The following is a 15626-nucleotide window of genomic DNA, read 5'->3' as shown; positions in this document are numbered from 1 at the left end:
GGCATCACGGACTCGATGGACGTTGAGTCTGAGTGATCTCCCGGAGTTGGTGATGGACAGGGAGGCCTGGCGTGCTGCTATTCATGGAGTTGCAAGGAGTCGGACACGACTGAGCGACTGAACTGAATCCTAAAAAGGGTCCCTCCCACATCTCCAGGCTTCTGTTGCTGGAGAGAACACCGGGTGGACTCAATGGCAGGTGGCACTGGTGCTTCCAACAAGCCTGGGCCCTGGGGACCCCTCACGGGGAGGCTGCCCGGGACTGAGCAGAGAGGCCTCGGCGTGCATCAGGTGGCGGCCCTCGGTCTCCAACTCGGTGTCGGTTAGGACACAAGTGTCTCCTTGGCACAGACGCTGAGACCCAGGGAGGTCGGGCTGGCCAGACAGCAGTGAGGATTGGACAGGATGTCTCAGGGGGCGTGGCTCAGCGGGGTGTAGCTCTACAGGGGCGTGGCTCCGCGGTGGGGTGTGGTACCCCTCAGGGGGCGTGGCTCTACAGAGGGCGTGGCTCTACAGAGGGCGTGGCTCCGCGGGGGTCGGTGGGACCCCACAGGGGTGGCCAGGGACTTTCTCCTTTCTCCCTCGGTCTGTCCTTCCTCTGCTCTCCTGCCAGTCCAGCCTCCTGGAACCTTGAGGGAGGCCTGCCCAGCTGCTGGGCCTTGGGTTCCCAGACCGGGCAGCCACCCCCTCCCAGCAGGACGGGTGAGGCTGCTCTGGGCCAAGGCAGAGGCCTTGAGGTTCCGTCCCTGGGCACCTGGGACTGGATGTGCACCGAAGGCCTCAGGCTGGATGCCCCGATCCCACAGTGCCCCCAGCCCCGCCCCCCCACCACTACCTTCCTCCTGTTCTCGCCCCACCTTCGGTGTCCAGGGACTCAGGGCTGGTCGCCAAGGCCCCCAGAGGCCGGGAAGCTGAGCCTCGACTGTGGAGGTTGACTTTCTCTTCCCGACACTTGGCCCCACCAGCCCGGGACAGAAACATAACAAACGCTGCCCACCCCGATTTCTTCCCTGGGAGGCAGAGGCCCCGACAAATCAGCACAGGCACGGTGACTTCTTTCTTATTTGAAGGCGAGGTCACAGGCCTGAGACTCCTCACCGGCCGCACCTGGACTGCAGAGACCTGCAGGGGAGTCCAAGTGGTGGATGAAGGCCACACTCAGCAGCGGGGCCACAGCCTGAGCTGTCTCCATGACACGTATTTTTTAGTGTTAAATGAAATGTCAACGTAAAAAAATTTGGAGCCACGAGGTGAAAATACAAATTTCTTCTGATAAAAACCCTCGAGGCTGTGTGCACCCATCACCCCGGGTTAGGCTCACCTGTGGCTCTGGGTTGGGGGGCAGGTGTCCTGGGGCCCCCAGGCACCTTACGCCCTGTGCTCTGTTCCGCGTGGGGAGCCTGAGGTGCTGGCACTGTTGGCGCTCAGCTGCACCTGAGTCAATCAGGGAAAACGACTGAGCTCCTTTCCTTTCTCAGACCTGCGTGCCCTCTTGTTTGCAGAGTCCTGGATTCGATCCCTCCCCAGGGCCCCACCCCCAGCTCCCCCAGCCCTCCAGCCCCCCAGCCCCTCCCGTCTGGTCCTCACCCCGCCCCCACGCCCTCCAGCCCCACCCCCAGGCGCCGCCAGCCCTGTCCCGAGCCGCTGGCCAGCAGCCCACCGGGTCTCGGGCCGCACTCAGCCGCCGCCTCTCTCGCAGTTCCTGTGCACGGTGATCGCCATCCTCCTGCACTACGTCTACATGAGCACCTTCGCCTGGACCTTCGTGGAAAGCCTGCACGTCTACCGCATGCTGACCGAGGTGCGCAACATCGACGCGGGGCCCATGCGCTTCTACTACGTGGTGGGCTGGGGCATCCCGGCCATCGTCACAGGTGAGCATGCGCAGAGCGGCCACGCCCGGCCGGGGACCCGCGGGACATCGCAGGAACCCACTCAGCGCCCCCAGGTGCTGGCGGGGGAGCTCTCTGGCCTCCTCCTGGGCACCCAGCACCCACCTCTGCTGACAGGAGTGTGATCACTCAGTGTCTCCTGTCAGGTGTGAGCGCATTGAGGGCTGGGCTCAGGCCATCAGGGTTCTTTCTGGCACCGAACAGACAAAAACGCCCATGTCTGCCGGCTTTGTGGACAGATGGGTGAGTGGATGGATGGTGAATGACGGACAGATGGGTGGGTGGACAGGTTGGTGAGTGGGTGGATGGATGGATGGGTGGTTAGGATGGATGGATGGATGGATTGATGGGTGGGTGGTTGGATCAGTGGGTGGATGGAGTGATGGGTGGATGGATGAATGAGTAGGATGGATGGGTGGATGGGTGGATGAGTGGTTGGATCAGTGGGTGGATGGATGGATAAGTAGGATGGATGGGTGGATGGATGGATGAGTAGGATGGATGGGTGGATGGGTGGATGAGTGGTTGGATCAGTGGGTGGATGGAGAGATGGGTGGATGAGTGGTTGGGTAGATGGACGGGTGGGTGGATGAGTGGTTGGATCAGTGGGTGGATGGAGAGATGGGTGGATGGGTGGATGCGTGGTTGGATCAGTGGGTGGATGGAGAGATGGGTGGATGGGTGGATGCGTGGTTGGATCAGTGGGTGGATGGAGAGATGGGTGGATGGGTGGATGAGTGGTTGGGTAGATGGACGGGTGGGTGGATGAGTGGTTGGATCAGTGGGTGGATGGATGGATAAGTAGGATGGATGGGTGGATGGATGGATGAGTAGGATGGATGGGTGGATGGATGGATGAGTAGGATGGATGGGTGGATGGGTGGATGAGTGGTTGGATCAGTGGGTGGATGGAGAGATGGGTGGATGGGTGGATGAGTAGGATGGATGGGTGGATGGGTGGATGGGTGGATGGGTGGATGAGTGGTTGGATCAGTGGGTGGATGGATGGATGAGTAGGATGGATGGGTGGATGGATGGATGAGTAGGATGGATGGGTGGATGGATGGATGAGTAGGATGGATGGGTGGATGAGTGGTTGGATCAGTGGGTGGATGGATGGATAAGTAGGATGGATGGGTGGATGGGTGGATGAGTGGTTGGGTAGATGGACGGGTGGGTGGATGAGTGGTTGGATCAGTGGGCGGGTGGCTGGAAGGCGTTAATGAATGAGCAGACAGCGGCACTTCCTCAGCACACTTCTCTAAACATGAGGAAGTCAAAGCTTGCTTCCTGTGGGGAGCGATCCCCACTGGTATCACAGCGGGTGAGGGGCACCCGCTCTCCTCGCAGCCCCACCAGACATGGAGTCTGAGGCTGGGGCAGTGGGAGAAAGGGCAGTTGGTGCCCCAAGCCTCGGTCCAGCAGCCACGCTGTGGTCAGAGCCAGGGCCGATCACCGTGCCTCCTGGTTTCCACGGCAGCATCTCCGACTGCTCTGCTCTGCTCTCCCCTGCCCTGCTCCCGCCCGGACAGTCTGGGCAATGTGGTCTCCTGTTGTGAGCCCTCTCCCTGGGCCCCCAGGGACCCCGAGTGGCCACTGTCACCTCTGTCCAGGGCTGCCAGGGGGCAGTGGGGCCTCCCATGCCGGCAGCCACCCCTCTCGACCCAGAGAGTGACCCTGGCAGACACCACGCCGCATGTCTCTGGCCAGCTCGGGAGAAAGGTGCTGAGTCCGGTGGTCTCTGAGCCCCAAAGCCTGGGAAGAACAAGGGCTCAGAGCAGCTGGTTTCAAGGGCCCCCCACTGCCCATCTACTGAGCCCCTGAAGCCAAGACTGGTCCTGCTTGGACACTCAGGACACTCACCTCATCTTGAATTTCACCTTCAATCTGCCCAGAGCCTCAATTATTATTTGTTTTCTTTTTTAATTAGCAAATTAACCTAGAGACCAGAGTGTCAGATTTTATTTACATTAAATTCTATGAAGAGGAGTGAAGAAGTCAGGTCGGAATCATTTGCCAATTTGCTTATTTTACAAAGCAAAGAGTTAAAAGTTTGCCATCTGGTTTTCGGGGCTTCCCAGGTGGCTCAGACAGTAAAGAAACTGCCTGCAATGCAGAAGACCAGGTTCGATGTCTGGGTCAGGAAGATCCCCTGGAGGAGGGCATGGCACCCCACTGCAGTACGCTTGCCTGGGGAATCCCATGGACAGAGGAGCCTGGCGGGCTACAGTCCATGGGGTCGCAAAGAGTCAGACACGACCGAGTGACTAACACTTTTCTGTGCCCCCAGTAAACTTAGAGTGTGGCTTCCGGTCTGTAATGTAACCCTTGGCCGGTTATCCATGGCCTGGGGCCGTAGTAGTAGGTATGGTGGGAAAGGAGTTCGCTGCACGCACGGGTGACGTGCCACCTGTAGACGAGCCCCAGTCCCTGATGGGCAGCCCCAGGGCCACGCTCAGGGAGCCTATGTCCTGGCCGGCGTGGGCTGAGGTTTAAGCACAGGTGTTCTCACTTCAGGGCTTCCGAGACAAAGTACCACACACTTGGGGGCTTAAAAGACAAACAGAAGCTGCTTCTCTCGCAGGCCTGGAGGCCAGAGTGCAGAATCAAGGTGTGGGCAGGATGCTCTCTTCCGGAGGCCCCAGGGGTAGTCTGCCCCCTCTGGTCCCCTGGCTCCCGGCAGCCTGGCCTTGTGGCTGCGTCCCTCCCGTCTCTCCTCCCCCATGTCTGTGTCTAGACCTCCATCTCCTACTTCTTTGGATGGAGCTGCTGCTGCTGCTAAGTCGCTTCAGTTGAGTCCGATTCTGTGCGACCCCATAGACGGCAGCCCACCAGGCTCCCCCGTCCCTGGGATTCTCCAGGCAAAAACACTGGAGTGGGTTGCCATTTCCTTCTCCAATGCATGAAAGTGAAAAGTAAAAGTGAAGTCGCTCAGTCGTGTCCAACTCTTCTCGACCCCATCATGGACTGCAGCCCACGAGGCTCCTCTGTCCATGGGGTTTTCCGGGCAAGAGCACTGGAGTGGGGCGCCCTGCTTTCTCCGAGGGCCCACCCTAAATCCAGGATGGCCTCATGTTAGATCCTCAGCACACTTCCATCTGCCAAGACCATATTTCCACAAAAGGCCACATTCAGAGGTTCAGGGTACACCATGCAGGCTGCTCCGAGGCAGCCACATGGGAGGTCACGGAGCCGAGGCCACACCGAGCCCCTACTGGGACACTCGGGACCTTCATAGAAGAAACTCGAGCCCCCACGAAGGGCTCCTGCGCCGGTGGACTCGAGCTGGGTCCACGTGGTCGCTCCAAGTGGGGCCGTCCTCAGCTGCGAGCCGGAGGCGCTGAGCCCTGGCTCACATCACGGGCGCTGTTGGCCCCAGGCTGGCCCAAGGCGTGCCATGAGGGGGCCAGCAGGAGGCCGCCCCGTGTAGGCGGCCTGTCCCTCCAAGGACGAGGACTGCCCACGGGGAGAGAGGCCGCTCTCAGTGCCCTTTCACCTCACACCCTCTCCTGGTCGACCCGATCCGGGCAGGGGCACCGCCAGTGCAGAAACGCCACTCCTCTAAGGCGGCTCTGCGGTCTCAGTTCAGACCGTTCACGCTTCTAACTCGCTTTAAGAACAGTTTCGGGTGCTTTCCTTTTTTTACCACCTAAGCCTCTTGCAAAAGAACTTAAGGCGGTTCCCGGGACCTCGGCTGGAACGAGGCGTGGTTCCGGCCTACGTGGACCCCACTCCAGCCCGACCCAGCCTCGGGTCAGTCCCCGGCCAGCTCTGCCCCCATCAGGTCTCCCACGTGCTGGGCCCTGGGGACACACGCCCCCAGCCCCGCAGCCTGGTTCCTCTGAGCCTTCCAGGGCGGAGGGTCCTGCCTGGGGGGCTGGGGACACCCCAGTTGTGGCCACCCCCCGTTGGGCCGGCCCTCACTCGTCCCCTGCCTGTTGTCCAGGACTCGCGGTGGGCCTGGACCCGCAGGGCTACGGAAACCCGGACTTCTGCTGGCTGTCCCTCCGAGACACGCTGATCTGGAGCTTTGCGGGGCCCATTGGGACCGTGATAGTCGTGAGTGCTCAGAAGCCCGGATTCTCAGGGGCGTGGGAGGCCGGGTGCCCCTCGCCTGAGTTGAGTGGTGTTGAGAGCCCACGGGTTACTGGCTCCACTGGCTATCTGGATGGGACTGGAGGGGCTGACCTCCTGGTGATGCAGCTGTGTCCTCAGACCCGTGGGCTCCAGGCTTTGGTCCACGTCCACGTTCACCCAGACCATTCAGTGTCCGCCCCTTGCAGGCTCCTGGGCCCTGAGGGCTCATCTCAGGGGCACACTGCACCCCCACCCCCGAGATGAGGGCTGAAGACCCTCAGAAGCCTTTGGGTTGTGAAGGTGTGCTGTGATGGTACCGTGAGGCTGCCACCTGACTTTGGGATTTTCTGTTTGTTTTTTTCTCAGGTCAACACAGTCATTTTTGTCCTGTCTGCAAAGGTTTCCTGCCAGAGGAAGCGCCATTATTATGAAAGAAAACGGGTCATGTAAGTTGGTGCTAAACCCGGGTGGTGGGCGGGACTGGAGCCAGCCCCTTCTGAGACTCCCGCTGGGCAGAGCCTGTGAACGTGCCCATCACCCAGCGGGTCAGCTGCTGGCTTTTCCGGGCCAGGTCAGGGGGTTAAGCAGTGGGGCTTGGCGGCCACAGTGGGGAGCGGGCGGCTGTGTCTGACCATGTCTGGGCTGAGCCCAGCGGGGCCTGGGGCGGAGGGCCAGGATGGCAGCCTGGACCAGGGAGGGGGCGCCCTGGACCCCAGAGGTTTTCGGGGTGCAGGACACCCGGGACTTGTGGCAGAGTCCCCGAGGGGAGACGGATGAGCAGTGACGCCTGGTGTGCTCACCTGGGACTGGCTGGGGTGAGGGTGGGGGGACAGAGACAGCAGATGGCGGAGGTGCCTGGGGTGGGGGTGGGGCGGAACATTCCAGGTGGTGGTGATGATGGTGATGGTGATGTTGGTGCCTCAGGAGGGGAGGCGCTGGCCCAGAGAGAGGACGCACAGCACAGCTAGAGTGGGGACCCCGCAGAGAGGCCGCCTCCAGTGTTTGGGGGCTGGACCAGGGCGGGGGACCCACAGAACAGCCTTGGGGAGGCAGGGCAGCAGCTGAGAGTGCAGCGTGGGGCCCAGAAGCCACGAAGTGGTCAGAGCAGGGGTGACCACTGGGCTGGGCGACCCAAGCTGGGGGCCAGGAACGGGAGAGTGTGCGAGGAGGGGCTTCGAGGCAACAGGAGGCTCCTGTCCATGCACCCCCGGAGGAGCAAGTCTGAAACGGCTGTAGAGGGGCGGAGACCCCGGGCAGGGGATGCAGGGCAGCCTGGTCATCGGCTCCACCGCGCTCCACCTCCTCCACCACGCCCATGCACCTTTCCGAGCACTTAACTCACCTTAACGCACATGGTCCCGCCACCCCCACGACCCTACTAGGGGTGAACCTCGCCAGCCCCCTGACAGCTGGGGAGACAGAGGCAGGGAGCGGGGAGCCCTATCGAGTAGCCTGCACGGGGGGCCTGACACCCCTCTTCTTGCCCCTCACCTCCGCCGGGTCCACGGAAACTCCCAGGCCGTGCACCAGGCTCCCCACGTCGCTGTGGACACGGCCCGTCCCCCGTCTTGGCCCGCAGCTTCTTGTTTACCTCAGTTCAGTTCAGTTGCTCAGTCATGTCTGATTCTTTGCAACCCCATGGACCACAGCATTCCAGGCCTCCCTGTCCATCACCAACTCCGGGAGTTTACCCAGACTCATGTGCATCGAGTCGGTGATGCCATCTAACCATCTCATCCTCTGTCGTCCTCTTCTCCCGCCTTCAGTCTTCCCCAGCATCAGGGCCTTTTCCAATGAAAAGACCTTCCTCTTTGCTGGTTAAGTCCTCGCCTGCGTTTCACCTGCCCGCTAAGCTCCACCTGCCTTTTCCCGTGTGAAGCTCGTGGTAGATGCTTGGAGACGGGGTGGGAAGGAACCGGGCGGGTGATGGCGGAGGGGCGGGGCCTGCCCGACACTCAGCCGTTGCCCCGCCCCCAGCGCCCTCCTGAGGACCGCCTTTCTGCTGCTGCTGCTCGTCAGCGCCACCTGGCTGCTGGGGCTGCTGGCTGTGAACGGAGACGCGCTCGCCTTCCACTACCTCTTCGCCGTCTTCAGCTGCTTACAGGTGGGCGGCCGGGGAGTGACCCGGCGGGGCTGGCCCAGGGGCGGTCAGAGCTCACCCGTGCTGCTTCCTGCCCCCCCGGAGACCCTTGACATGCCATCCAGGCTGCGTCCTGGCTCTCCGGACACACAGGACCACGCCGTGGCTGTCTGGGCGGTGTCACCACGGTGTGTGCGGGGCTATGGCAACGCCTCGTGGCCCTGCCGCCAAAGACGAGCCTGCTGCTGCAAACACGGCTCTGCCCGCAGCACCCCCCGCCCAGGGACCCCGCTCCACGGCCCCCTGTGTCTGTCAGGACGCAGTGGTCTGCTCAGCTGGAATGGGCCTCACGCTGTCCCATCCCGGTGCAGACCCCGCTGTGTCCTGAGAGTTTACAGCCCACATCGAGGACTTCCCCAGACCCTGACTGATGATTCGACACTGGGGGCCCAGATGCCCCGAGGGCTGGGGCCCAGGAGGGGGTGATCCTCCAGGCACCGGGTGGCAAGCTGTCCGCCCTCACCAGGCCCCTCCTGGAGAAATAGGAAGCGCCCAGGGCAGGGAGGCCAGGTGTGGGCCCTGCTGGGCTCCGCGGCCTCTGGGCAGGCAGGCACGTGGGGGGTGGCCGCAGCCAGGCCCTGGCGTCTCCCCTGAGGCCGAGCTGCGCTGACCCTGCCCCGCCCCTCAGGGCCTGGCCGTGCTGCTGCTGCACTGCCTGTTCAACAGGGAGGTCCGGAAACACCTGAGGGGCGTGCTCGCCGGGAAGAAGCCGTACGCCGACGACTCGGCCACCACGAGGGCCACCCTGCTGACGGTAGGGGGCGCCCGCGGGCCTGGGGGTGGGCCGGGCTTGAGGGTCGTCTGGACCAGATCACAGCTCCTAGGTCTCGCCTCCCCACCACGTGGACGTCACAGGCCTGAACCGGAGCTCGGCCGCCTTCCCTGCGGCCTGGGAGGAGCAGGCCAACAGGGCGGGGTCTGTCCGGTCACAGCCCTTGGTCCCCTGAGGCCAAGGCCGGCGGGGATCCCGACCAGAGGCAGAGAGGCCACTGTGCCCAGCGCCCGGCGGGTGCAGGCAGGCTGCTGCGTGGCACCCTGCAGAGGGGACCCAGCCGTCCCCCACGGCCTGGTGGCCTCCACTCGGCCGCTCACCAGCCCCCTGCCCCGCAGCGCTCCCTCAACTGCAACAACACGTACGGCGAGGAGCCCGACATGTTCCGCACAGCCCTGGGCGAGTCCACTGCCTCGCTGGACAGCACCGCCAGGTCAGGCTGCGCCGGGCGCCCTGCTGTGGCCGCGGGGGAGGAGGGCAACTCCCAGAGCAAACGCCAGCTTTGCTGGCTCTACCCCGTCGTGTGTCCCACTGGTTGGGCCCGGCAGTGCCACCCTGGCACACGCACAAGGCCAGTCACGTGTACCCCCATCCCGCGCAGGGGCGCTGAGCCCACCCTCTCCCCTCTCCAGGGATGAAGGGGGCCAGAAACTCAGCGTGTCCTCGGGGCCAGCGCGGGGTGGCCACGGGGAGCCAGATGCGTCCTTTGTCCCCAGGAGCGCCAAGAAGCCCCACGGTACGTGTCCCATGGTGGATGGTCTCCCTCTCCGGGGGCCGGCTGCCCCAAGGCCCCCATCTCTAGTCTGGGCCCAGGTGGCTCCACTCAGCCCTTGACAGGCCCCCCGCCTGACCCCTCCCCAGGCCACGACTCAGACTCAGACAGCGAGCTCTCCCTCGATGAGCAGAGCAGCTCCTATGCCTCCTCGCGCTCGTCTGACAGCGAGGATGACGGGGGCGAGGCTGAGGACAAGTGGGACCCGGCCCAGGGCCCCGTGCACAGCACCCCTAAAGGTGAGCGAGCCCCAGGCCACGGCACAGGCCTCAGCCGTGGCCCCCTGGCCCGGGGCGGAGCTGCGGTGGTGGCAAGCACAGCCCCCTGCTCGCCGTCTGCGCAGCACGAGTAGAGCTGCCGCAGGACCCCCGCCCGCCCAAGCCGGCGAGGACTCCGTGAAGCCGACCCCACTGCTCAGGGGACACAAGGCTCCCGGAGCTGGGGGTGCAGGGGGCTTGCAACCGGGGACCCCGTGTCAGGACCAGCCCTCCCTGGGTCCTGGCGTCCCCCCTGGGCCTGCGGGCGGGGGGCTGGGGGTCAGCGCCCCTCTGGACAGGCTCAGCTGAGCAGGAGCGGGAGGTGGTGGGGCTCATGAGCTGAGCTGGCGGCCGCATGTTGAGGGTCTGTCTTGCCCCACAGTGGACACTGTGGGCAACCACGTCCCGGCCGGCTGGCCTGACGAGAGCCTGGCCGGGAGCGACAGCGAGGAGGCGGGAGAGCCGCCCCGCCTGAAGGTGGAGACCAAGGTCAGCGTGGAGCTGCACCTGGACGAGCAGGGCAACCACTGCGGCGAGCGCCTCCCATCCCGGGACAGCGGGGGCCCCAGGCCCGCGGCCGTGCCGCCCAGCCAGCCCCCTGAGCAGAGAAAAGGTGCTGAGGGCCTGGGCTCCCTGAAACGGGGGGCTGGGGAGTCCCTGCTCCTGGGGGAGAGGGCCCCGGGGACGGGATGCTCGAGAGGGGCCATCCCCCCGCAGGACACAGGTGAGCCCCGAGGCAGGGGAGACCAGCAGCCGTGCCTGCAGCCTCGCGTGACTGTCCCTCCCCGAGCCCCCCTCGTCCACTGCCTACAGCAGGGCCAGCCTGGCCGTGACCTCGTCCATCTCCCCCAACCCCGGACCCAGGCATCCTGAAAAACAAAGTCACCTATCCGCCACCGCTGACCGAAAAGACGCTGAAGTCACGGCTGCGGGAGAAGCTGGCTGAGTGCGAGCAGAGCCCGGCATCTTCACGCTCGTCCTCCGTGGGCTCCAGCGACGGGCTCCGCGCCCCCGATGGCGCCATCACCGTCAAGACGCCGTGCCGGGAGCCTGGCCGTGAGCACCTCAATGGGGTGGCCATGAGCATGAACGTGCGGGCTGGCAGTGCCCAGGCCCACGGCTCCGGCTCCGAGTGAGTAGCCTGGGCCTCAGGAGGGGCAGCAGTGGCCCCTGGCCAGCCTCCCCTCGGCTCCCCGTCTGGAGGGCGGACGCCGGGTCCGGGGACCCGTGGCCAGGGTCTGAGCACAGGGGCGCCCAGGATGAGGCCTGGGGGCTCTGGGGGGGGGCTTCCACCCAGGAGAGGAGCTCTGTGGGGGTCAGGAGCAATCAGTTGGAGGTGGGCCAGACTCCGTCCTGGGGGCTGAGTCAGCCACACCCCTGAGTCCTGTCCAGCCCTGACATTCTAGGATGTGAGAGCATGTGGGACTAAGCATCGTCTCCTTGGCCCGGGGTCATTACTGACCCATTTTGAGGAGACTGAGGCTGGGGGTGGGGGGGCACCCGGCCGCAGAGGCATGGGAGTGGGCTCCAGCTCCAAACCAGTCTGTTCATCTCGCCAGATGGCCCAGGGAGGTGGGAAGACTAGACCTGGGTCTTCTAGTACATTAACAGGACGGCCTTCCTAAGCCTAGAGCAGGAGTCTGGCTGCCAGTGGTGCTCCGTGGGCCTCTGTGAGGATGCTCAGATGGGCCTGGGTCTCCGTGGCGCTGTGGGCGGGGGTGCAGCTTCCACCTGCCCCTCCCCTGCCTGCCAGTGTCACTGTGCCCACACGTGAGCTTGCCCTCTGTGGAGCCTCCAGGCGTCCCCTGTCCCCCGAGGGGGGGCTCTGCCCCCGCCCGACCTCAGACCCAGCCCCGCTGCTGGCTTCACGGGTGGCAGGGCCGTCCTCGCTGACTCTCTGCCTGCCTGCCGGCTTCTTCCCACGCGCAGAGGCAGTAACGAAACTTCAATTTGAACCATCAGGAAACCGTGAGACAAGCCCGCCACCTCCACCAGGCCTCGGTGCCGTGTGGTCGCACTCCTGGATCTCAGAGCCCCAGGGCGCCCCCCCCGCGCGGTCAGTGGAAGCAGGCTCTGAGGGCAGGGGTCCCTGCAGGGGCAGCCCCACGACTGGCGTGACTGAAGGTCCAGATGCGAAGCCCTGAGTTGCCTGGAGGCTCCGGGCCCCTCAGGCCCCGTGACAAGTGCCAGAGGCCACGGTGGGGCTTGGACTCCCAGACGGGCACAGCTCAGTCCTCAGACTGCAGACAGAGCCCAGACCGTGTGCTGGCCTGGCTGGGACCGGGCCCAGCAGGAGAGCCGCCTAGAGACGAGCCACCAGGCCGGCTGGCCAGGACTCAGGGCCCCGGGCCAGCAGCTAGCTCCACAGCCATCTGCAAAGCCGGCCCGTGCCTTAAAGCAAACCTCTTTTCTTTGTTGCAAAGGTGTAGATACTTCTGTATATTTGTATGGAACTTTGAAAAGGTGAAAACCTCTGTATATTTTGCATCTGTACTGGGAGATCCGTGGGGGCGATCTCTCCGTTTTTTATATGAGCAAGATCGCACAGACTCCAGCCTGGAGTCTGGCATGCAACCAGCAGTAGGCATCCCAGGAAAGCAGAGATGGGACATGCGTAGGGCTTGTGCTGGACAGGGCTTCCCATGCTGCTTCCAGCCAGGAGCGCAGAGCCCGTGGGAGTCACACGGGGCCGCCCCAGATGAATTTGAGCTGCTTGCCCTTGGCTCCCACCTGCCTGGATGTGGATATGGCTCCGAGACAGGACCACACGGGGCCGGGCAGGACTCAGGAGCCCTTCTGAGCGTGGACGCAGGAGCACACGGCTGAGCCGGGCCCGCCGGCCAGCCCCCCTCAGCCCCGCAGGCCTCCCTGGCCCCCAGCCCTGTTGGGGCTGCTGCAGGTGGGGCTCTCCTCTGTCTCTGCCCGTTATCGGCGGGACTGCGAGTGTTCACACGTCCCCGATTCAGGCGGCGGGATGAGGTCTTCCAGAATGTCACATTCCTTCCTGCCAGTTTTCCAGCTCTTTGAGGCTCCGAGGATCTCGAGGCAGGCGGGGGTCTCACCCCCCGAGTCTGACCAATCACTTCGCTTTGCTTCGAATGGCCAATTGTGCGGAGGGACAAAGCCGCCGCAGCCACACTGTTCAATGGTTACTGGGCTGTTTTGGAAACTCACACCGGGGACCGGCTGGGACTGCCCCTCTGCGGGCAGTTGGTGCGGCGTGGCCCGAGGGGCTGTGGAATGGGGCCCGGAATCACTCAGACACATCTCATTTCAGTGTTTCTTCTGTTCTCTAATCGGTGCCCAAATAAATGATCGGCTCAGCTGCTTCCAAATATGAGAAGCCGTAAACTATGATGAGAATCGAGTAAAATGCAAAGATGTCCATATACTGTATTGTTCTGATGGAAATGTGAGTGTTGTTCGTGGCATAGAGGAAAGCTTATCTGGTACTGGTCCAAGACCACAAGCAAAAATGAAATGAGATCCCAGAGCTCTCACAGCAAAATGAATTATAAATGTGCCTTAGCAGGGGAGTGGCCTTTTCAAGATACAAGATAATAATAGTACCTTCAAATGTTTACCATGGAGGAAGCGTTTTCTAAGCAAAAAAGAAAATGGAAATATTTTCGAATCTTTGAACGCTCCATTTTCATGCTATCCCATGTTCTTCCGCAGCTGGATTTTGTCCCTTGAGATGTATTTAGTTTTTAATTTGATCAGAACTGTTACCAAAAAAGAAAAAAAAAAATGTCAGTTTTATTAAGACAGGAAAAATGTAAACCTATTTTTGTGATTTAAAGACTTTATGAGAAATACTAGACACTGGAGGGTTTGTTTTTTAACAAATGTGTATTTATTAATGTTCAGAACACTGGAATTGCAACACAAATGAGGAAAGAGTCTACAATAAATTAAGATGTTTTTGAATTTGCACTTCTGCACTGCTGTCGCCCCATCCCTACTTCTGCACCCCTGTTCCCTCCCTGTCCTGAGGGACCACGAACAGGATGCTGAGAAGCCTGGGGGGCAGAAGCCATTCTAGAACTTTCTGTATGTTCTTCTGCTCATCCAGACTCTTGTACCTCACACTTCAAAATCTTCCAGCCCCAGTCTCTGTTTCCAGTCCTTCGGGGACTCCAGTGAACAGGAGCGGTCCCTGCGGCTTCATTCATCGGTGTTCATTCTTTGTTTCAGGTTAGATCTCTCTAGTGAGGAATGTTCTTTTTCTTTTTTGCGGGGGAAGAGGAGCCTCAAATCATTTTATTTACATAAATAAGGAAAGGGTGACCCAAGACTAGAGAATCTGGGAGTACTTGGCCTGTATATTTAAATACACAAATTATATACATATATATATATAACATATGGGGGGGTGTATATATAACGTGTGTGTGTATATATATAACATGGGGGTGTATATATATAACATATATGGGTGTGTGTATATATATATAAAACGTGTGTGTATATATATAACATGGGTGTGTGTGTATATATAACATGGGTGTGTGTATATATATATAACGTATGGGTGTGTATATATATAACGTGTGTGTGTGTATATATATAACATGGGTGTGTGTATATATATATATAACATATGGGGGGGTGTGTATACATATATAACATATATGGGAGTACATATATATATAACATGGGGTGTGTATACATATATAACATATATGGGGGTACATGTATACACACTCGGACTTCCCTGGATATATAACATATATGGGGGTACATGTATACACACACACTCGGACTTCTCTGCATATATAACATATATGGGGGTGTGTGTATACACACACACACACACACACACACTCGCCGTTGGACTTCTCTGGTGGCTCAATCAGCAGAGAATCTGCCTGCAGTGCAGAAGACTCAGGTTCAGTCCCTGGGTCAGGAAGATCCTCTGCAGAAGGGAATCACTACCCACTCCAGTATTTTTGCCTGGAGAATCCTACGGAGAGAGGAGCCTGGAGGGCTACACTCTAGGGATTGCAAAGAGTCAGACACGACTTAAGCAACTAAACCTAAATCAAAACCATATACATAGATTGTACCTTTTATTTTAAACCAAATTAATGTTGACTACCATTTTACTACTATTTAAAAATTTATATAATGCTATGTTGGTTTTTGCCATACAGCAACGTGAGTCAGCCGTAAGTATATATAAATCCCTTTCCCCTTGGGACTCCCTCCCGCCCTCCTTCCCATCCTACCCCTTAGTGAACCACTTTCAAGTTCACTGATTCCTTCTTCTTTAATATCCATTCTGTTATGAAGGCCATCCAGTGATTTTTTTAAATTTCAAATATTGTAAGTTTAAGTTCTAAAATTTCCACATGGCTCCTTTTTATAATTTTTATTTCTCTACTAAAAACGTCTAATTTTCCATGAATTTCAGAAGTGTTTACCTTTACGTCATAGAGCATGGTTGTAACTTTAAATTCTTTGATAATTTGGACATCTGGGGGCCCCAAATCTGTTTTCTTTCCCCTTGGGGTTTTCCTGGTTCTCTGTAAACTGGCTAATTCCACACTGAATCCTCGACACCCAATGTTACGTCACAGGCCTCTGGGTCCTGTTAAGATCCTCTGGCAGATGTTGGTTTTGTTTGTTTTAGGAGGCAGTCAACCCAGTGAGGCTCAGACCACAGCCCTGCCTCCCTCTGCGGCTGCTGCCGTGCGGCCCTGGGCCCGCCCTG

At 60.2% G+C, this 15626-nt stretch overlaps 1 protein-coding gene across 2 annotated transcripts in view; it reads left to right on the top strand.

The window, feature by feature from the left end:
• CELSR1 (cadherin EGF LAG seven-pass G-type receptor 1) overlaps positions 1-13846 on the top strand; it is a 147611-nt gene extending 133765 nt beyond the window's left edge. Inside the window, exons 25-35 of one of the 2 annotated variants that reach the window (XM_042247887.1) lie at positions 1700-1874; positions 5839-5951; positions 6336-6415; positions 7947-8073; positions 8738-8863; positions 9220-9314; positions 9514-9617; positions 9743-9892; positions 10293-10523; positions 10775-11042; positions 11873-13846. In XM_042247887.1, coding sequence (XP_042103821.1) covers positions 1700-1874; positions 5839-5951; positions 6336-6415; positions 7947-8073; positions 8738-8863; positions 9220-9314; positions 9514-9617; positions 9743-9892; positions 10293-10523; positions 10775-11042; positions 11873-11882 — 1479 coding nt within the window. In that variant the 3' untranslated portion in view covers positions 11883-13846. Of the gene's footprint in view, positions 1-1699; positions 1875-5838; positions 5952-6335; positions 6416-7946; positions 8074-8737; positions 8864-9219; positions 9315-9513; positions 9618-9742; positions 9893-10292; positions 10524-10774; positions 11043-11839 lie in introns of both variants that reach the window. The other variant, XM_027968219.2, reaches the window with a different exon arrangement.
• The last annotated feature ends 1780 nt before the right edge of the window (positions 13847-15626 follow it).

This window comes from Ovis aries, chromosome 3 (genome assembly GCF_016772045.2).
Source record: "Ovis aries strain OAR_USU_Benz2616 breed Rambouillet chromosome 3, ARS-UI_Ramb_v3.0, whole genome shotgun sequence".
Taxonomy (NCBI): domain Eukaryota; kingdom Metazoa; phylum Chordata; class Mammalia; order Artiodactyla; family Bovidae; genus Ovis; species Ovis aries.
This window is presented reverse-complemented; position numbering and strand designations above follow the sequence as displayed.